General features: G+C 37.2%; 1 protein-coding gene and 1 long non-coding RNA gene across 3 annotated transcripts in view; one reads left to right on the top strand and one right to left on the bottom strand.

The window, feature by feature from the left end:
* The window catches only part of CLSTN2 (calsyntenin 2), a 200,232-nt gene that overhangs the window by 170,291 nt on the left and 10,384 nt on the right, over nt 1–19,557 (top strand). For both annotated transcript variants that reach the window (XM_030494868.1, XM_030494869.1), the window contains exons 9-14: nt 8,466–8,632; nt 11,848–11,996; nt 13,389–13,606; nt 15,878–16,048; nt 16,668–16,813; nt 18,527–18,644. In XM_030494868.1, coding sequence (XP_030350728.1) covers nt 8,466–8,632; nt 11,848–11,996; nt 13,389–13,606; nt 15,878–16,048; nt 16,668–16,813; nt 18,527–18,644 — 969 coding nt within the window. The remainder of the gene's footprint in view (nt 1–8,465; nt 8,633–11,847; nt 11,997–13,388; nt 13,607–15,877; nt 16,049–16,667; nt 16,814–18,526; nt 18,645–19,557) is intronic.
* The window catches only part of LOC115611633, a 40,327-nt gene that overhangs the window by 13,884 nt on the left and 6,886 nt on the right, over nt 1–19,557 (bottom strand). Inside the window, exon 3 of the long non-coding RNA XR_003992653.1 lies at nt 10,240–10,385. This is a non-coding gene — a long non-coding RNA (uncharacterized LOC115611633). The remainder of the gene's footprint in view (nt 1–10,239; nt 10,386–19,557) is intronic.

Here is a 19,557-nt window from a genome sequence, read left to right as displayed (position 1 = left end):
TCATAAACTATGATATCTCAGACAAAAAGGTGAACTTCTAATGCTTATATGAAACAAGATTTCAGTATATTGCTTTTAGCAATGCTTATCTTTTGATAAGTTTGTTTGGATCAGCTCAAACTGTTTTCAGTGAATGGTACGCAAAATCACTTTGTTAGTAAGATTCAGCACTGCATTTTAGTCTGTTGAATTGTAATTATTCAACATATAAAACCAAACTATTTTGTTCAAAATGCTAATTTTCAAAACCCATGTATTTCAAGAAAAAGTGGATCTATCAAATAATTTGACTATAAATAGTTTTAGTGACACTGTTACCTGCGTCTGCTTAGTTAGGATAATACATTTTGGCCAGTCAGAATAGTCTAAACTTTCACATTTTCAAAACTGCTTTGGATCCATCTATGATTTACTTTAGTAAAAATGTGCAGTGATTTTGGTGTCATAAGCCACTCGGGGGAGTCCTTGTTAAAGAGGATATGAGGAGTTTCCAGCTCTGGTTTGCTCAGACTATTTCCTTCTCTTCTCAACAAAGCACTGGCAGAATAGGAACACAAGCTCCAACATCTTCCTTCAGAAAAGACAAGTCTTTTTTTTTCTGTCTTTACTAAACCATTTTATAGTTCTGAGTCCACAGTATCCATTTATCAAAGTCAAATTATGTGAAAAACAGTCTCAACTCAGACAACTGAATTAACCAGTAGAAATAACGTTCCTTTTTCTTAACCACAACAAATCTCATTTGCTCACAGCAAAAAAAAATAAGTCATTATTTACCCTTTCATATATGACAGTTTTCAGTACTGGTCTGGAAACTGGGAATTGGACTGCTGTTTCTCTAGGAATCTTGAGAATCCTTCAGGTTATGACACAAGTGACTTTTTCAGCCCTGCCTGGCCTGTTCATCACTTACACTGGTACTCATCCTATGTTATGTAGGTTATGTAGGAAGTATCATGATTACACCTCCTTCTTGTCTTTCTCAGTTACATAGGAGTCTCAAGCACAGAAAGAAAATCCTTTTGAGATTAGTATTTCCTCTGATTAATATATTTTAATTACAGAGTGACTCCTTTCTGACTTTTATAGCCTTGTTTATAGTATCCATTATGAAAAGTTAGGTTAGTTTTTATTTCTGTCTTCAGCTGTTCAAGTGAAATGTGAGAGCAGTTTCAGTTCAGTGCTGTTCTCCCAAATCCAACAAGAGGACAAACGTGCACTCTCTCGGGCTTACATGATAAATTTAAATTTTAGCATACAAAGTCCCATTTGCATCAAACCATTTGCCTTTTTTTGCTTGGTTTGGTAGGGTTTTTTGACATCAGCATTCCAGTTTTAATGGGCAAGTCTATCCTACATCTTTGCCTTTCATGTGAAGAGCATGCCTGATTTGTTTGTTCCTGATGTTATGCAGTATTTCTTTGAATTATGTCAGTTGCTAGGAGTCTCAAAAGGAGGAAGATTTAGCCTCTTCCTGAAGAGCAGAGTTTTGTCTAGGAGGCAGGAGGGTATTGGAGGCAGAAGTTAGGGTCCCAGTGTGTGGATGGCAGCCTGGAGACAAGCAGAGAGTGAACATGGCTGAAAAAGCAGAGAGCCAGGCTTCAAAAGTGATAGAAGGGTCTGTCAGACACTGGGTGAAGTTTACTGCAACCCAGGAAGTCACTCGGTCACCTAAAACCAAGACTCTAATAACACATTGGACATGAGGAAAGTTGTTTAATTTTGATTATTTTTTTAATGTTTTGTTCTGACATAACCAATATGAATGTCCTTTACTTAAAATTAGGTGTGTTACTCTAGTACAATCTTTTTTTAATTTAAAAACCTTGGTTCTTTCCTCTGGGAACTCATTAAAGGGAAGATCTAGCCAGAGCTACCTTACTGATTTAGGATCCTATCCCAGTGCTTAGCATAGAGTTCATTGTTTATTTATTTTGTGTAGTTCATGTTTAATACTGCTGTACTTTTTGATAGTTTATTTGAGGGTGGGAATTAATGCCTTATCTTTAGGCTAAACTGGTTTCGTTGATTCAGTTGCATGCGACCCAAAAGCAGTGACAGCTGGAGACAGAAACTGCTTAACCTGTTGCAGCCTATCTCCAACAGAGTGGCAGTCCTCATGCATGGCAAATAGTAACTTACTTTTAGCTGTGATTTCAGTGACACTAGGCCTAGAACAAGGTAATACTGACTACAGAGCTGGGCAAATTGGAATCTTCGTGACTGAAGGCAGAAATGAAGAGTTCGGATGCTAGTACAGCTGTTCCTAAAATCAGGGCTTTGGGTACCCTGGTAAAGTTTGGCTCCTTTCTCTCCAAATACTTAGGGTTAAGAATATAACTTCATTAAAAGGCCTTTTTTATTCACATCAGTGGTCTTGCAGGTGATTGTCAGGGGCGTGGTTTTGGTGCAGGTGGGGTTGTTTAGGTCCAAAGTGCTGTTCTGTCTCTAATGGTGAAAGAAAATTTGAGGCAAAATTACCCTTTCTCAGTGGTATCCGAAGGATGAAATAGACTTGATTGTATGTGTGCTTCCCAGAACAAAAGAGACACCAAAGAGACCCACGTGGGAAGTGTGACCCTTGCACTGTCTCTGAACCTTTACCTCCCTGAATGGATGTTTGAAGCAGACCTGGTCCATCAGGATAGGAGAGAGGTCCTCAAGGCTCAACTTTGGCTTTCATTTCTCTCTCTTCTTTTCTAGCAGTAAAAATATTCTAGCTTTACCCTGCCAGCTCAAGATTCTCGAGAGCTTTCCAAACAATAAAGAGGTAACACAGTTCTGCTGCAAGAAAGTAGAATTACCCTTACTCTATGAAGATAAAGTGCAGTACTGAGAGAGTAGGCGATTTTTCCTCAGGTCACTTAAAAAGATCTGCATTACAGCAAGAATAGAATCAGACTTCATGATCAACCACAAAATTGTTCTTATTCTCCCTTTTAGTTTTTGCAGTCCTGTTTCATTCTCCTAAGCAATACAAATGAATTAAGCTTAGCTCATCCTGGAGGTGCACGTTCCAGGAGCTTACCTTAGTAAGTTCTCTGAGTTCATTATTCTTGATTCAGTTTATCTGAGGACATAGCAAATGGACCTTTTTACAGAGTGGGAAATTTCTTCCATTAAACCAAGGTTTATAGGTTCCCACTCTAATCCCTTTATGGCTAAATATTCTGTGGCAAAGGCAGCCAGAAGAAGGGAGCAAGTTACATGATTTCATAGTCTAATCTTTTGTACCACAGGCTGCAAACAGACTTCAGGCTTCTCTGAAAAGATAAGGTTCATACTCTGTCCCTCCCAGAATGGCTTGTTTCTTTATGTATCATTCCGAAAGTCCTGTCAGGAAAGCAGTGACACAAGTTAATGACTTGTCACAAGGTTTTACTGTAGCTTACCATGACTTTAAGTCATTACTTGTCATAATGCCACCCACTCTAGAGTGCTAGAGCTTCACAGTGTAATTACGCTGACCACATTGCACAGGGGAAGGTCTTTAGGAGAGGCCTGTCGACAAACTTTGTTATCATGAATATAGCTGAAAGCTATTGTAGTTCCTGTTTTCTGAGTAATTTCTGGTTTCTATTCTGTTTTTCTTTTGTATTCTCCTGTCATTTTCCTCTTTCCTTAACCTTGGTTGGAGACCAATTTTTGTATAGAATCCTTCTCACAGAATAACCTTGTTAACCTCATATGTCAACACCCTGCTAACATATCAATTACAAAGTTGCAGTCAGAGAACTGACTTTCTATTCAAGGCAAGGAGAATGGTTAAGAGTTAAAGAGAGACCAAGATCACTGAGGGGCAAATACACTGTGGGTAGTGTAGCAGCAACAGCAGTCTGTATCACTCAACCTTGGACTTCCCCCAGAAATTGAGATACTCATCAGATAAAGATAACTCTCTACCATGCGTTCTAACACCAGTGGATCATGCCTTGGAGACTGACATAACTTGAACCAACCTGAGGCCTCAGTAGATGCAAGCAAATTAATGCAAGAACACTTAGGTAGATTTCAGCATAACTTGACTATCTGTATACTCACGCTTGTGTTAGCACAACAGGGTTTACTCTCTCTTGCCCTTCTCATTAAGTACAAGATGGACCGGATTTCAATGCGCTAATTGGTACTACTGAAATCTGCATTAGCCCGTTTAACAGCCAGTCTACTTGTCAGGGAATTAAAACCAGATCTCTAAGCTGCCATAGTAAAAAGATGGGATAAATTTTGGGGTTTTGACCTGAGGAGTTCAGAGCTAGAGAATGTCTTGCAGCTGCTTCCAGATTCACTTCAATCTTTATGCTAGGACCCCGAATAATCGATCATTCCTTAATTATCTGGCTCAGTATAATCAGAGTCTATAATGTCTTAAAAGGATCACATCTCAGTTGGAAATCTTCTTGATTCATCGTTTCCTGTGAAAACCTCCTTGTGCTCAGACTGCCCTGATAATTACTTGCTCAATATTAGGGTAGGGCAAAAGGCCTAAAAAGATCTGTGAGCTCAGTGAAGACACTTGGTTTGACAAAAAGGCATGACTGTTCTTGGAGGTTGGTAAGTGAATGCAAACAGCATTTGGTATCTCTGAAGTCAAAACAATGCAATTGTAAAATCTAATGGTATTCAAATCAAAGATCAGTATTTAGAAGAATTCGGATAATAATTAAAATGTTACTATGAGCATTAGCTACAATTATGCACTGTGCTTTAATGTGCTACAGAACTACCGTTTTCATGCTGGATTAAACGTATTTGTACTCATCTAATCTTGGGAGCTAAGAATTTTAGAGAGACTAGGACTTGGAGGCTGGCCATCCTGGACTAAGTTTGCACCCACTGAGAAGCTGAGGTCAAATACTTGAAGAATATTAGATTGCAGAAGCAGAAGGAAAAAGAGCATTCAAACATACTAATAGACTAAAACCAAGCATCAGTAAAACACTGCTACAGATAGTAGTAAAACAGACAATTGCTGAGGATTTTCAATTTATTCTGACAGTTTTTAATTCTTATATTTGTTGAGATTGAAAAACTATATTTCCAGTAATCCCTTTGATCAATCCTAGAATACAGGGTTGTAGCAGATTGGCTTTAGGCCATTCCTTAAATTCTACTGAGACTTTTGAGGTTTGCTTTCCAATTTTATTGCACTGGCGTTTGTCCATTTGCAATCTAATAATTACTGGCAATTGAAGCACTTCAGCAAGCTAACATATCCCACTGAGCTGAGAAGATTCTGAAATGCTGAGGTAGAAGAATATCAAAATGTCAACATGCTGCAGTTAAAAGCAGCTGTGATAAGAGTCAGATATAATGACTTCTTTCACTTTCGAGGATAAAATTGGCAGGTGTATAATTTTGTCTTTAACTTTGGTAAAAGGTGCTTATGGAAGGGTTATTTAGCAAGCTGTTTTTTATGATAAAGTGTGAGACAGTATTCACTCTTTAAGTGCTCATGTTTTTTCATGTGGAAAAAGCTAGTATTCACACTGGATTAACAGGCACATCCATATAAACTCATACAATGTTGAGAAGAACCCTAGGTTATGGTTAGTACTTCAGATAATAGCAGGAGTTACAGGAAAAGCAAGAGAGATTATCATAGTTTGCAGTGTTAGGTAGAAGATGTAAAGATTAAAAGAAAAGGCCTTGTTTAGCTTGGCAAAGGGAAAGGGGATACATAGACGTATTCTGATAGGTCATGTTTCCTAATAGGAATAAAATTCTAACTCTGAGGATCAGTGGTCATTGGAGTGGATTACTTGGGGAACCTCTCTCTTCAAAGAGAATTGCTCAAGCAATTTTCAAGAATGGATTAAGTAAAGCTCTTCTTGTCTTGGGGCTGGGGGACAGACTCTGTCATCCCTCAGTGTCCCTTCAGAAAAAACTATTGGTTGTTGTAGTGCAGTTGTCCCAGCCTGAATCACCCTGTCATAACCATAGGCATAGTACTGCAGATTTTCTCTACTGACACAATATGAGACCAGCTAGTCCCAGCTATTTTTCACTCACATTTTTCTGAATTACTTGCCTTTTTCACATAGCAGTTGATAGCCCCTCCAGAGCAAAGATTACATCACCTCCTTCCCAGTCCAAAATCAATCTGCACAAACCCCAACCTTAGTGCTGTGAACAGGGTAAGTGTGTAAGCCTGTTCTTCAAATAATCACTGGGTTTGCAGTGCCTGTATTTGCACAGCGTTTTAAAAGCGTATTCCTGGAAACACTAATATACTCTTCCATGCTTTTATGTTAGTGGTTGGGCAGATGACTGACAGGACAGATGACTTTAAACAAGAATTGCACAACTTCAAGGTGGCAGTGCCTCCTCGTATACCAGCTTTTTTTTAAAGTAGTACTTGGGCACAGTGAATACTCTGTGTATTTAATACGGTTTATGGGCAATTTTATCATTGTAAATGACCTAGCAATATAATTGCAGGAAAACCAATACACAAATAATAAAAATCCCCCAAAATCAAAACCTGAAAATCCTATTCATGGATGGAAGCACCAGCCACGTTGCTCTATAGCTTTACTTCAATTACTTTATCCTGCTTGTTTCTGTCAGGCATAGCTACAGCACTGAATTATTTGTTCTAGCTTCTTGCCTAGTCCTTTATGCATTTTAGTGAGCTAATTTCATATTTAAATACATTAGCTTATCTGAGACTGCTTATTTTGTATCTCACCAGAACTACTAAGATCTATGGGCAGACTTAACATAGGTTTCTAAATATGAAAGTTCCATGATTCGTGTTAGTGTTTTAGCCTTGGAACTTGCTGTCTTCATAATTCTGTTAGGGATATGAGAATCTGAAGCTTCAAAGCACAATGTGATGCCCTTCTTCTTTTGTAAGTTGTTACCTGCTTTTTTTTCCCCTGTCTCCTTTTTAGGGAGAGGTTTGCTGCTTTTTTTTTCCATATTTTGAAAGGCAGTGTAACTAGATAAATGCTCCATCCCTGGCAGTGTTCAAGGCCAGATTGGACACAGGGGCTTGGAGCAACCTGCTCTAGTGGAAGGTGTCCCTGCCCCTGGCAGGGTTGAAACTGGATGAGCTTTAAGGTCCTTTCCAACCCAAACTATTCTATGATTTTATGATTCTGTGAAATACAGCAACATTTTTACTAAAAAGCCAATGTCCCTGTAATGCACTATTTACAAAATTATTGTCTTGGTAAGTAACATAGAGGCCAAATTTAAAGTACAAACTAATCCTGTACTTCAGCTGTTGCATACATGAAAGTTTTTATGAAACCTCAAAAAAAAAAAAAAAGTACCCAGAGGAAGTTTTCTGTGTAATGGACGAATGAAAGAGTGGAGAAGAATAATCTCTCCTTGTGGATCTTTCTTTGGGGTAAGCAGAAAGGCAGTTTGTGCTGCAATGTTACAAAAAGGAACAAAGCCTGTCTACTTACTTATATGAAGAAATAGCATGCTTAGACACTTTTTTTCTCTCTCTACACCAGTGTGCATTTTCCTCACTATACAAAATAACTTGAGTTTTCCTAACAGTGCTCATGCTGCACAGACTGGAAGTGATGTTTTTCAGGCTTTAAGGTAGCAACATCAGCCTCAAGAAAACTTGCCACTTCATTCCTATCCTAACCCCAGCCCACATACAGATCTCAAAGTTAAAGCTTGAGCTAGCTAGCCTGGCAGAAATAGGTTGTTTGACACTAAATCTGCAGACACTGTAGAGGTGAGTTATCTACGAATAACAACAGTTTATCAACAGCTTATCAACTGCTAATCCAATTAGTCTGCATGGCTTCGCTGTTGCGTGGCTCTCAGTCCTCTCAGGCTCAAGGTGGGCAGTAATTCATATGCACTGCTATAGCTAACACTTGCAGGAAAGACAAGCTCTAAAAATTCTCCTAAAGGAGGATGAGTAAATCACTAAATATCCCACGAGTAATTGAGATGCTGTGATCACCGGTGCAGGCAGGATGTAATCACATATTATTGACAACTTCTAAAGATCACTCTTCCTTTGAAGCTGCATAGAGTGAAGCTGAATAGAGCGTAGCTAGAGGCCTAATGCAACATACAGTGAGGAGACCTGATCTGGCACCATATTAGCTGCTTTGGGGTAAGGGAAGTGTTATAAGGCATTTAGCATAACACTGAGCACTAGCCTGCATTCACTGCTGTGAATTTACACCATATCCTTAGAGAACCATTTGTAGAGAGTGTGTTTCATCTCAGAGTATGTTTCATCTCAGAGTATATGTTTATATACGCCTTTATGCAATACTAGAAAAACAGTGACAATCTTAAAGACAAGCTGCTACTAGGTACCACCTAACAACCCCGAAAGTAATTCAACTTACCACAACAAATGGGATCTCAAATATACTTGGCTAAAATGGATATAAATTCTTTAGGTGTGTTGAAACGTAAAGTGAGCTTTTAGATGGATGGTTGTGTACTGGTATCAGTAAACATCTTTATTCTCTTTCTTGCAGGAGGTGAAGTCACCAAGCCGAGATTTGCTCAGTATTTCCACGGCAGCCTGGCCAGTCTCACTATCCGGCCAGGCAAAATTGAGAGTCAGAAAGTGATTTCCTGTTTGCAGGCCTGCAAGGAGGGTCTGGATATTAACTCTCTTGAGAGTCTCGGCCAAGGAATAAAGGTGAGGGATGAACTGACATCGTCTTTCATAAAAATTTAGGGCTGATGTATGAAGTAGAGAGCCCAAGGTAGGGTATACACAGTACAAATGTGCTCCCAGAAGCAATGTAATTTCCCATAAAGTCATGCAAAGAAAAAGCAGAATGGTAGAAGAGCTGTGATACTGCAAAGAAAAATGTTTCCATTATTGCAAAGCTAGATGCTCAGAAAGTAAGGCACTGCTGATATTTCAGAGTCTGCAAGAATTGCCAGGTCGTGTTCTCATGCTTATTGTGGTAGTTTTTCAGAAATAGATATGATTCCAAAGAATTATTGAATTTTTACATTAAGTAGCTTTAAAGCAATGGAAAACCTAAGTGGAGTATCTTTCATCTAGAGGCAACTCTGAAAGAAGTCCCAGTGCAATAGTATTGAGAAACACAAAGTGTGTTCCAAGAATTCTATCTTCATTATGCATGTAACTATTGGTATTGTAGCACTTTTTCTAAGATTGAACAACAGGCAGAGGGAAATCCTGTTTCAGTTGTCACAGTGGCCAGATTGCTTTGCATTCATTAAGACAAATTCTGTTTTTGGATACATATGTAGGATCTTGACTATAACTTCTGCAGTGCTCACCTGAGATGTATTGGCAGTTTCCCTTTACTGATACCATTATTAGATGACAGCTGTTCCTCTGCCTGATGTGTAAGCACACTGTTAAGCTCTTTCTGAGCAATACCACCTCCCAAAGGAGCTGAGCTTCAACTTCAAACTGGGAATATGCTTTGGCTGCAGACTAAGCATCCTGTGAAACAGCATAGGTGGTTCTTTGGCGCGTTGTTTTTTAGTGGGGAGGAGGGTGGTTGATCTAGAGCATGCAGCGGAAGTGCCAGGTACTACATTTTATTAGCTAAACCTTTTCATTGTACAAGACAGGAGACTGACCTGAAATACACTCCAGTGTCTGTCTAGGTGATAAGTTGCAGTGGTGTACTATAACCACTATGTTTTCTGAAAACAAGGGTAAAAATGAAAACTGAAAGTGCAAAGGTAAGGAGGAGCAAAACACCACAAAGAATTTTTCTCATATTTCATCCTCCCAAGGACATCATTACAAATTTCACATGGTTGTTGCCCCCAGGAAAATGGCACACTTATGAGTAAAAGCTCTTTTATAAGCCAATGAATACAAAGAGCAGGTAGACTTTTCTGGAATGCAAGTATATATGCCCACCAGTAAGTCCTTTGGTGGGATTTTACATGTACCCACAGCTCCAGTATGGCTGATAGGCTTCCCTCCTGCACTAGTGGAGCAGTGGGGAAAATGAAGGTGAGGGATTGTCTTCTGCCTTTTCTTTCACCTAACTTCAAATGATTTTCATTTTCCAAATTACAGATGAGGCATAGTGGGGTTTTTTTAAGTTACTGTTTTCATTTTTACTTTCTCAGCAAGCTCAACAGTCAGTGCAACAGCAGGAAGCAGAAATGAAAGCAGCAGCCAGAGATAGATTCTGGTGGGGTTTCTTGTTGGGCTTAATTGGCTCAGATGAAAGCAGAACTGTTGGCACCTGACCTTGAACAGAGGATTAATAGAGAAGGGGTTTCTGGTGTCAAAAATAAACATACCTGATCTCAGACGAGCACATGTGGCAGTTGCACGGGTGGTATGTTCTGTGTGGCTATGGTGCTTTGCAGATTCAGTGTTGGCAAACTGATGTCGGAAGGTGTTTCTGCTGGGCATTTTGGACTCATGAAGCTTCACCCTCGAGCACCTAAGAGCGAGCAATGCAGCTGTAATACAGTTTCTGTATTACACAGAATACACAAAGTATTGGACTTTTTTTGTTTGTAACCTAATTTTCAGATATCTGTAACAGCTCTCAGAAACACTGTCTAAACTGTCGCTATTTTTAGCCTTTTTTTTAATGAGAAAGACAAAAATGGCTCAGACTGGGGCTCTCTCCGGTCTCTTTGGCAGCATCCCAGATGTTGTGGCAGCTGAGCTATTAAGTTAACTAGCTAGCGAGAGTCTCCTTTCCCTGATTTTATTCTCTACTACTTCTAGCTTACAGAAGGGAAAGTGTATGCAGACCACGACTCATCTTGGTCCTCCTCTTTGTTAAAAAATACCCTTCTGTGTGTTATGACCTTCCAGCACAAGCTTTAAATCTAGTCCTCTGTGTTCTGTTTCACAGAGAGCCCTGCGCTTCATTCTGTTCTTCACAGTCTTTTTGCTCTTTTGCTTTTTAACCTTTCTCATTGTAAGAAGTGTAGACAGCCATTGCCTGTATATAATACAACATGTTCAGCTAATCAATATCCAGCTTTAGGAAGGGACTGCATATGAGAGAAAGGTGCATTTCTTTGTGTTTTGAGGTGACAACAGTGGGGTACAAAATCAAGGGGTTAATCTGGTTTCTTCTGCAATGCAGATGGTTTCCTGAACCAATTAACAGACAAAAAATGGAATCCGGATTAATTATATGAAGATAAAAATCAGTCTTTTGCTATGTTAATATAGTAGCAAAGATTCTTGGTCAGCAAGACTGTTTCATGCTCAGTGCAGCAGACTAGGGAAGGATCGGGGTGACAAGAATAACCATTGACTTTGCAAGGTTTGTTGGCTCAAATGAGCAGCTGGCTTTGTGCAAGCAGCAGCTCCATTTTAAATGATGACATCCTTATTGATCAGGAGACAGAGAAAGGAGAATCCCCTTTATTTTTTCTGACTTTAATGAAGATGTAGGAGGAAAATGTTATAATTGTTTTGTTAGTTCATGTTGAAATATATCTCTGAAAGATAGCCCAGGGTAAAACCACGCAAGAATATCCTTCTGCATGCTACTCTGGTTTAAACCAATGTTTTTATAGGGGAGATGTGTTTAACCTAAAAAAATTACATAGTAATAATAATAATGACAGTAAGTTAAGGTTTCGAGCTCCACAGCTGCAGAAATAATATCAGCGAAGTTGATAAGGCTGGGCAAAGCACAGTACACTGGGATTAGTTTACTATAAAATTAATTATAATAGTAGTTATTCAGATATGAAACAGATGACTGATATGAGTACATGTTTTAGGGAACAACATGTGGATTCAGTCAACAAAAGCAAGCTACTAAGAATTTTTTTTTCTCTTAAATCATTAGATTTAATGTGCAACATTACTTAAAAATATCTTATTTTATACTCAGTATGTGGTTCCTTACACTGATTATATGCATTTCCCCCTAGTATCACTTCAACCCTTCCCAGTCAGTCCTTGTCATGGAAGGAGATGACATTGAGAATATAAATCAAGCTCTCCGAAAGGTCTCATACATCAACTCGAGACAGTTTCCTACTGCAGGCGTACGACGTCTCAAAGTCTCATCTAAAGTCCAGTAAGTTATCTTCATCTGAACTGATAAGATTGGGAATATTTTTAATGAAATACTTGGGGGGGGGGACATGTGAAAAGATGAATTTTTGCTAAATTACATGGCTGAATCATACTTTTATGTTATCAAGCATAAAGGATTAATTTGATCTACTTTTATGCTGGTTAACACTGTGGTTTTATTTTGATATCATCCTTTTAAAAGACACTTTCTTTGTTCATGTCCTTTTCTTGCATTCTGTTTACAGTTTGGAGCATGCAGTGTGGACTGAACAGTGCTTGCAGTTATTGCATTCTTATTTTACTGTTCATTTTAAAAAGTTACAGTTTCTTCTGAGATAGCTAGAGCTTTGACTTTTTAAAGCAGGCCTATTATATATAACAACAGATGACATATCTGCAAGAACAGTATTTGTAGCTATGCTTGAAATAATTTTCGTCTGTCTGTGTCCTTGTATGGCTGTAGTACCAGGTGTTGAATCTGTGTCCTTTCATTTTCACGTAACAGTAGTGATACAACCTGCACAATAGTGTCTACAATTTCTACTTAATCAGAGCCATCTGCCACTCCAGAGCTCCCCTGGCTACATCTCTTACAGCAAGTTGCACAGTGCAGTGAAAGCAGAGCCTTAGAGTGAAAATAAACATCAGTTCTACAAGCCCTTATCTACTGCATGTACAGTTCTTACTAAGTACTAGGTTTAGTCTAGTTCTGTGGGCTGACCATGCTGTTTGGAGACCGTCTTCTGATGTAGCTTCACTGGAAGCAGTCGAGTTTCCAAGGCTGGCTCAAGCCTTGTGCCAAGATCAAAGGTAGAGTTTGTCAGGAGATTCAATTCCAAAGCACAGTGCTGATTCAGATTAATATAGGCCCTTTTTGTCCCCAGTAAATACTGGGGGGGGGTGTGCCAGAATGAGTTCATGTTAAATGGATAATTAGGCCCTTTTATTCACACATGACAAGATAACATTAGATAGCTCTTCGAGAATTTGATGTTAGCTTTACTGAAATTAGTTGTTACCATCTAATTTACTGTATCTGTTTTTTAACCATTCACTACTTTGTTAAATGTCAGTTAAACATCAAAATATTATTCTCGGTGACCTTACTAAAGACTGAGCTTGTCATGAATCTGTATGCTAAGCTGTCCCTATGTAATTTCAGTAGTTGTGAATGTGGGAGGGGATGAGCTGTTACAGCCGCTGCTGGCCTGTGTACACGGTGGTACAGATGCATGTGTCAAAGTATGGGCTAGGCTAATCTGAGTCAATACAAAATAACCTGAGTGAATGCAAAAGGAAGAGAGCCATCAGGTGAGTTTTGGGCTGTGCAAGTGCCACACACCTCTGATGTGCAATGTATTACATGCAGTTAATGAATAATGTATTTTTTCAGATGTTTTGGTGAAGATGTCTGCATTAGTATCCCAGATATAGATGCATATGTAATGGTGTTTCAGGCCAATGAGCCCAAGATTACGATAAGTGGGATGGACCACTTTGCTAGACCAGCTGCACAATTTGAAAGCGAAAGAGGTGTTATTTTGTTACCTGACATCAGAATTGTCAGCACAGTCACTAAAATGGAGCATCCAGTGGATGAACATGACAGAGGTTTGTGGATTTCTTTTAAATATTTGTTTGTTTGTTGTTAGGGTTGGAAAGGAAAGATCATCTAGTTCCAAAATATTATTACATACTCTGTTATTTAAAGGATAGTGCAGACAAGCAACATGAAGTCATCTCACCCAGATTGATTTAGGCAATGTTAGGCCACAGTAATGCTGAACTGAAGACATTCAATTAAACACAGTGTTAAATAGTGACAGAGCAATAAGTGCTTCAAAAAACCCTGCTTTTCCATTTAGTATCTTGTCAACTTCAGAATAATTCCTTTCCACTCTTCTTCACATATTCCTTTGAATAACATCTTTTCATTAGAATTCATTTGTAACAGAATTTTGTCAACTGTACTGATAAACTGGAAAGCAGTAATTGACTAATAGTTGGAAGTTTAGTCTGTTCTTATGTTCCCAGCTCTGCTATTGACTAGGTGGGTGATACTTGAGAAATCCTGTGCCTCAGTTTCCCACATATATAATGTAGTAATAATAATCTGCAAAGATTTTTTTCAGTGATGACAGTTTATTCTAATGCTGAGCAATGTGTATGTTATTATTTGACACTAGGTGACTGTTCAAAAATATAAATAAGTTTTAAAATCATAGATCATAGAATGATCTATAATTGTCTGTAAAGGAATCTTCCTTTTGGATGTTTGTGTGCAAGGTAAATGAAAAGCTTAGTAATCTGAGAAATCGTCCTAAACAGTATTTATGGGACTAGAATAAGCAGCAACTAGGTGTATCTGTTTTGAAAAGATAAATTCCCTAATGATGTGCAAGTATAGGGGCATGGATTCCCTGTGGAGCTGTGCTCTGTAATAATGCTGCACATCACTTGCCTGAAACTGCATCTGTCCTCTGAATGCTGAAAGTGTATCATATCGTTATACCAGCTGCATAGAATTGCAATATATAAAGAAAAATGAATTCTTGCCTAGAAAAGAGTGATTGTTACCAATCGCTTAAGCCACAATGCACGTATGATGCTCCATGTCCCTAAATGTTAGGACTTGTTCAGAACTGTTCAGTGAATTAGGAACTACTGCCCTCCAGTTAAGTAAGTTCATAAATTCCATCTTCCCCAATTTTTTCCAATACGATTATTGACATCGTTACTGTTTATAACATAAAAAGCCTCAGTCTCACCTTGAAAAGGAACATAACAGCATTTCTTAAACTACTGCTTAATTCTTGAAAGTCAGGCACCTACTAATGTGCCATCTCTTGTTTATTTCCACTGAGAGTGGTTAAAATGGATGGATAGATAATAATTGGCTTTGGGGATAAGTGAGTTTTGCAAAAGATTATTGAATTCTAAGTCTCAGTTCCTGCATTATAAGCTCGAATCATTGTTTCTCTCATCCCAGCTATTATCTGACAAATTAGAATTTGCTTTTTTGTATACATTAGAGCTGTGCCTAGAGTTCAGATACCCAAAATTCACTGTACCAGGAGTTGGGAATTTAGGGCATAAGTCTTTTTTGTCTGTGCCTGCCTTCCCCCTTATACCCTCTAAAATGAAATGCACAAAACAGGCACTGAATTCCAAGACCGCAGTCTCTGTGTCTACAGTACCCTCAGAGAGCTGGTAAAGCAGTCTTGCCAGACACTCTGTGCTAAGTCGATTAGAGAATTTAAATAGTAAATTGATATGCTACTCTTTTTCCAGCAACAGAGGTTTTTTTCTAATCATACCTACTGAAGTATAGTCAGTTAACAACTCAATTTCTCCAAGTCACACATTTATGATAATACCAAGTTCTTGGATAGATGGCCATGTTCTTTGTAACACAAAGTCTTTATGGGCCGTAGAGTAAGTGAGAGAATCATCCAAGCAGATATATATTTGACATTGTTTTTCCAGCTTGGTTTCCCTTGAGAGAAGAATGAATGAATGTGTGATACCAACCTGCTATCAGTACAGTACTGAAAATCAGACCTGTTTACATGGATTTATTTCAAGCATCAAATTTCAATTTTCTACTTCCAGTACCGTTCTTGAATGCCTTTTATTACAGAGCAGTATATTTTCTATAACTGTCTCGCTTAGTATTTGTAGGCCTTCATCACTGTAGCACCTGAACAGGCAAGACACCTCTTTTGATTTGCTTCAAGTGTGCTGTATTTAATGTTGGCAAAAAACAATTCAACCATTGATGCAAAGCTCTGATGCAAAGCACATAAAATGACTGAGCTGTTCTGTGAGCATTTATCTTAGTTTGTTTCTTCTTTTTTCATGGTATATGCCATTTGTTCACAGCCACTAGGCCAGTGCTATTAGAGGAAATGCTGCACAACTTGGATTTCTGTGATGTTTTGGTCATTGGCGCAGAACTAGATCCTGAACATGAGTGTTTAGAACTAGATCATATGGAGCTTCAAGGAAAACATCTAGATGCCACAAATTCCACAGCAGGATATTCAGTTTATGGTATGTTCATGGACTTTGCTTTCCCTTATTTCATCCCACCAATAATTATGTTACTGGAGTAGAAAGGACTAATGGGGAAGAAATTAGACAGAAATCTGTGATGTACTAGCCATAAAATCTTCCAGGAGAGACCATGTCTCAAAAACCTCGTCACTTTTTGGTCTCTGCATGTGCTATTTATCCTTTGGAATACAGCACAGCTCTGTCTTGATCTTGGCATCCCTCCTGCTACTCCCCAAATAGGGAAAATAGCAACACTGCCTTCTTTAAATGTGGTGGTTCTTATAGGCTGTCAGAGTTGAACTGGGAATGAGGGGATTCCTCACGCAGTGCTGGTAACTCATTGGCCATTTTTTTCAATTACTAAACCATTTAATCTAAATCTTTGCTGTTGTATTTATTCATCTCCATCATGGAGATTTCCAAAATTTCCAAAACTATTCTCACATAATTTAGTATCAGGCAGAGGCTCCATCAGGGAATATTTGAGGTACTATCATCTTCAGATCATTCTGCCAGATTTTGTACTTTCTGAGCATGTTTGATTTCTCCTGTCCTGCACAGAGCATTTGTTACATAGCATCTCCATGTGATTATTACTGCTTTACCTCCATTTCAGGTGTGGACAGCATGAACAACTATGAACAGGTTCTCCAGCAGATTCGCTATCGTAACTGGGACACTTCCGGCACCTTTGACAGAAAGTTCAGAGTCAAGTGCTCAGAGCTGAACGGACGTTACACTAGCAACGAATTTAACTTGGAGGTAAGCAATCATTTAGTTAAGTCTTCTTTTCTAGCATGGAGGCTGAGCTCTAGCCCTATTTTCAGCAACGTTGAGTTTTCTCTAAAGTCGGTGAAATTATAGACATGCTCTGTGTAACTACAGTCAAATAGAGGAAGAATTCTAAGTTCCATTCAAGAGCAAGTTGGCATCCCCTGAGGGCATTTCTCATGACGACCCTTCTCTGCATGAGTGGAGTTCTGCTCCTGCTCAAACGGAATGGAAACTAAGGTCATTATTGTTGTTTTTCCGTGACATAAAATCTCCTACAGTTCTTTCTGAAGATTCAAACACCTGCTCAAAAGTAAATCATTACAGCCTAATTGTTTTATTTAGATTAATTGTCTTTCACTTATCCTGACATAATTTTCTTTCCTGCAGCATTCACCTTTTTCAGTTTTACCAAGCACTACCCCCTTACACTAAGTTTTATAATATAGGAGATCTCCATCTCCTCATCAGATGGAGATCATTCCTGGTAATTAACATTATTTCAGTTTTCTTTGAGGAGGAAACTCAGTATATAGGTAATAAACGCATTAGATCCAGTACCTAGACATGGTCAGTTACCACACGAATATTTAGATAGCACTCTTGAGCATATATATGCTGCTCCTATGTCCAGCACAGCGGCTATATATATATTTGTAAAAAAAAAAGTACATATATATAATATATATTTTACATTGATATATATTTTACATTTATTACATATAATATATATTATTATAATTATTCATACAAATATTTGTGTATAATGTATATTCTATATAAATATTAAATGTCATATTGCATATCATAGAAATATATAGCCATAATATTGTATATTATATATTATATAACATATATAATATATACATTATATATACTATATATTAGCTATATCAATAGTAAATTTATATATTAATAGAAATTTAAAATATTTTAATATATTATGTAATGTATAAAATATATATAATATGTATTAGATATGTGCTCTATATTCCAAGCCTGCTGGAATATATATTATATATATTATACATAATTTGTATTATATATATAATTTGTATTTTTATATATTATATGTAATATATATGATATATAAATATAAATTATAAATACATGTAATTATATAAAATATATAAATGTATATTTATATATAATTTAATGTATTTTAAAACATTATACATAATACCTATATAGTTATATATACTTATATTTATATATAAATATAATTTGTTATAAATATAAATATATATTTATACATTTATATTTACATATAAATTTATATATTATTTCTATTATATATATTTTCGTATATTTAATCAATATTAAATGTTATTTATATTAGATATAAAATGTTTTCTCTATATTATATACTATACTATATATAATTATATGTATAATATGTAAATATATGTATATATTAAAATAAATATATTTTATTTAATCTATATTTTATATAGAATATATGATATGCATTATATATATTATTTGTACATAAATTATATATATAATGCAAGTTGTTTATGATCAGCAGTTTAAATAAACATTCAAGAGTCACATTTTGCCAGCTTGACTAACAAAGATATTGCTTATCAACATTCTATTCTTGTTAGTTATTTATTTATTTATATTTATATAAAATATATTCCAATAGGCTTGGAATATAGAGCACTTCTTAGTATCTGATCTGTTACATTTCTCTTGGGCCAGGTTAATATTCTACACAGCTCCAACTTCATGGACCATGTAAACCATATGATAGCGCAGCCACAATTTCTCCAATCTGTCCACCACCCAGAGGGAAGCACTACTGCTGTTCACAGCTCAGGTATGTGACAAGTTTACAGAGACTGCTTACAATGATTCAGGTATGTCATTGCTTCCCTTGCGATTCAGCCTGGTTTAACAAATAAAGCCCTGAAGTCCATAGTTACAGCTTGTGAAACCTCACAGGAATCATTGCACAGGTATGAAAGGACTACTGTTCAATTCTCTTCTTTGTTTCCAAGGAGGTACTTTGTCTTTAAAAACTGGTCTTCATTAAATGCTATATACCCTAGTCCACATCATTTAGAATGTCTCATTTCTAGTATTGAATGGTATGAAGGATAATATTTATGTTCATTTTCTCTTTGTACATCTCTACTTGTGTGGCATATTAATTTCTGCCCACCTTCTTCTAAGCAAAAGGAAGAAATGTTTGTATTAAATATGAATTTTTAAATTGACCGAGTTAAAATATATACCCATATCTGAAGCCTTTTCAATGAAGTTAAGGCCAGGGCAAAGATTATCTGTTTAAATGCTGGATTCTGAAATCCTTTTAGCTGAACGATACATATATAAAAAAGTAAACCTTAAATAAAGTGTAGGTAGTTATAAGTAGTTACATGAAGTTTTAGGCTTAGAAGATTACTGTATTTTTCTGTATACTTGTACAGAGATTTTACTAAAACTGAATTTTTACAAAACCAACTATTGCACACTAGTTCGTTCTTCTTTAATATTGTTCTGATTTCAGAGTTCCATTCTTACAGGCAGAGCAAGGTGACAAAATGGGGTACAGAACTACTATAGCTCCTGGTACTGCAGTACCTGGGTAGCAGAGGTTACATAGAAAGTGGCAGCACTTCTCCACTAGCCTTATTTTTGAGCTGATAATATTAGAATAGTTCCGAGAGATTTCTTCCCATGACTAGGTGGAGACAGAGGCTTCGGAGTGTGACAGAACAGTGAGGAAA

The sequence above is a fragment of the Strigops habroptila genome, chromosome 8, assembly GCF_004027225.2.
Source record: "Strigops habroptila isolate Jane chromosome 8, bStrHab1.2.pri, whole genome shotgun sequence".
Classification (NCBI taxonomy): Eukaryota; Metazoa; Chordata; class Aves; order Psittaciformes; family Psittacidae; genus Strigops; species Strigops habroptila.
This window is presented reverse-complemented; position numbering and strand designations above follow the sequence as displayed.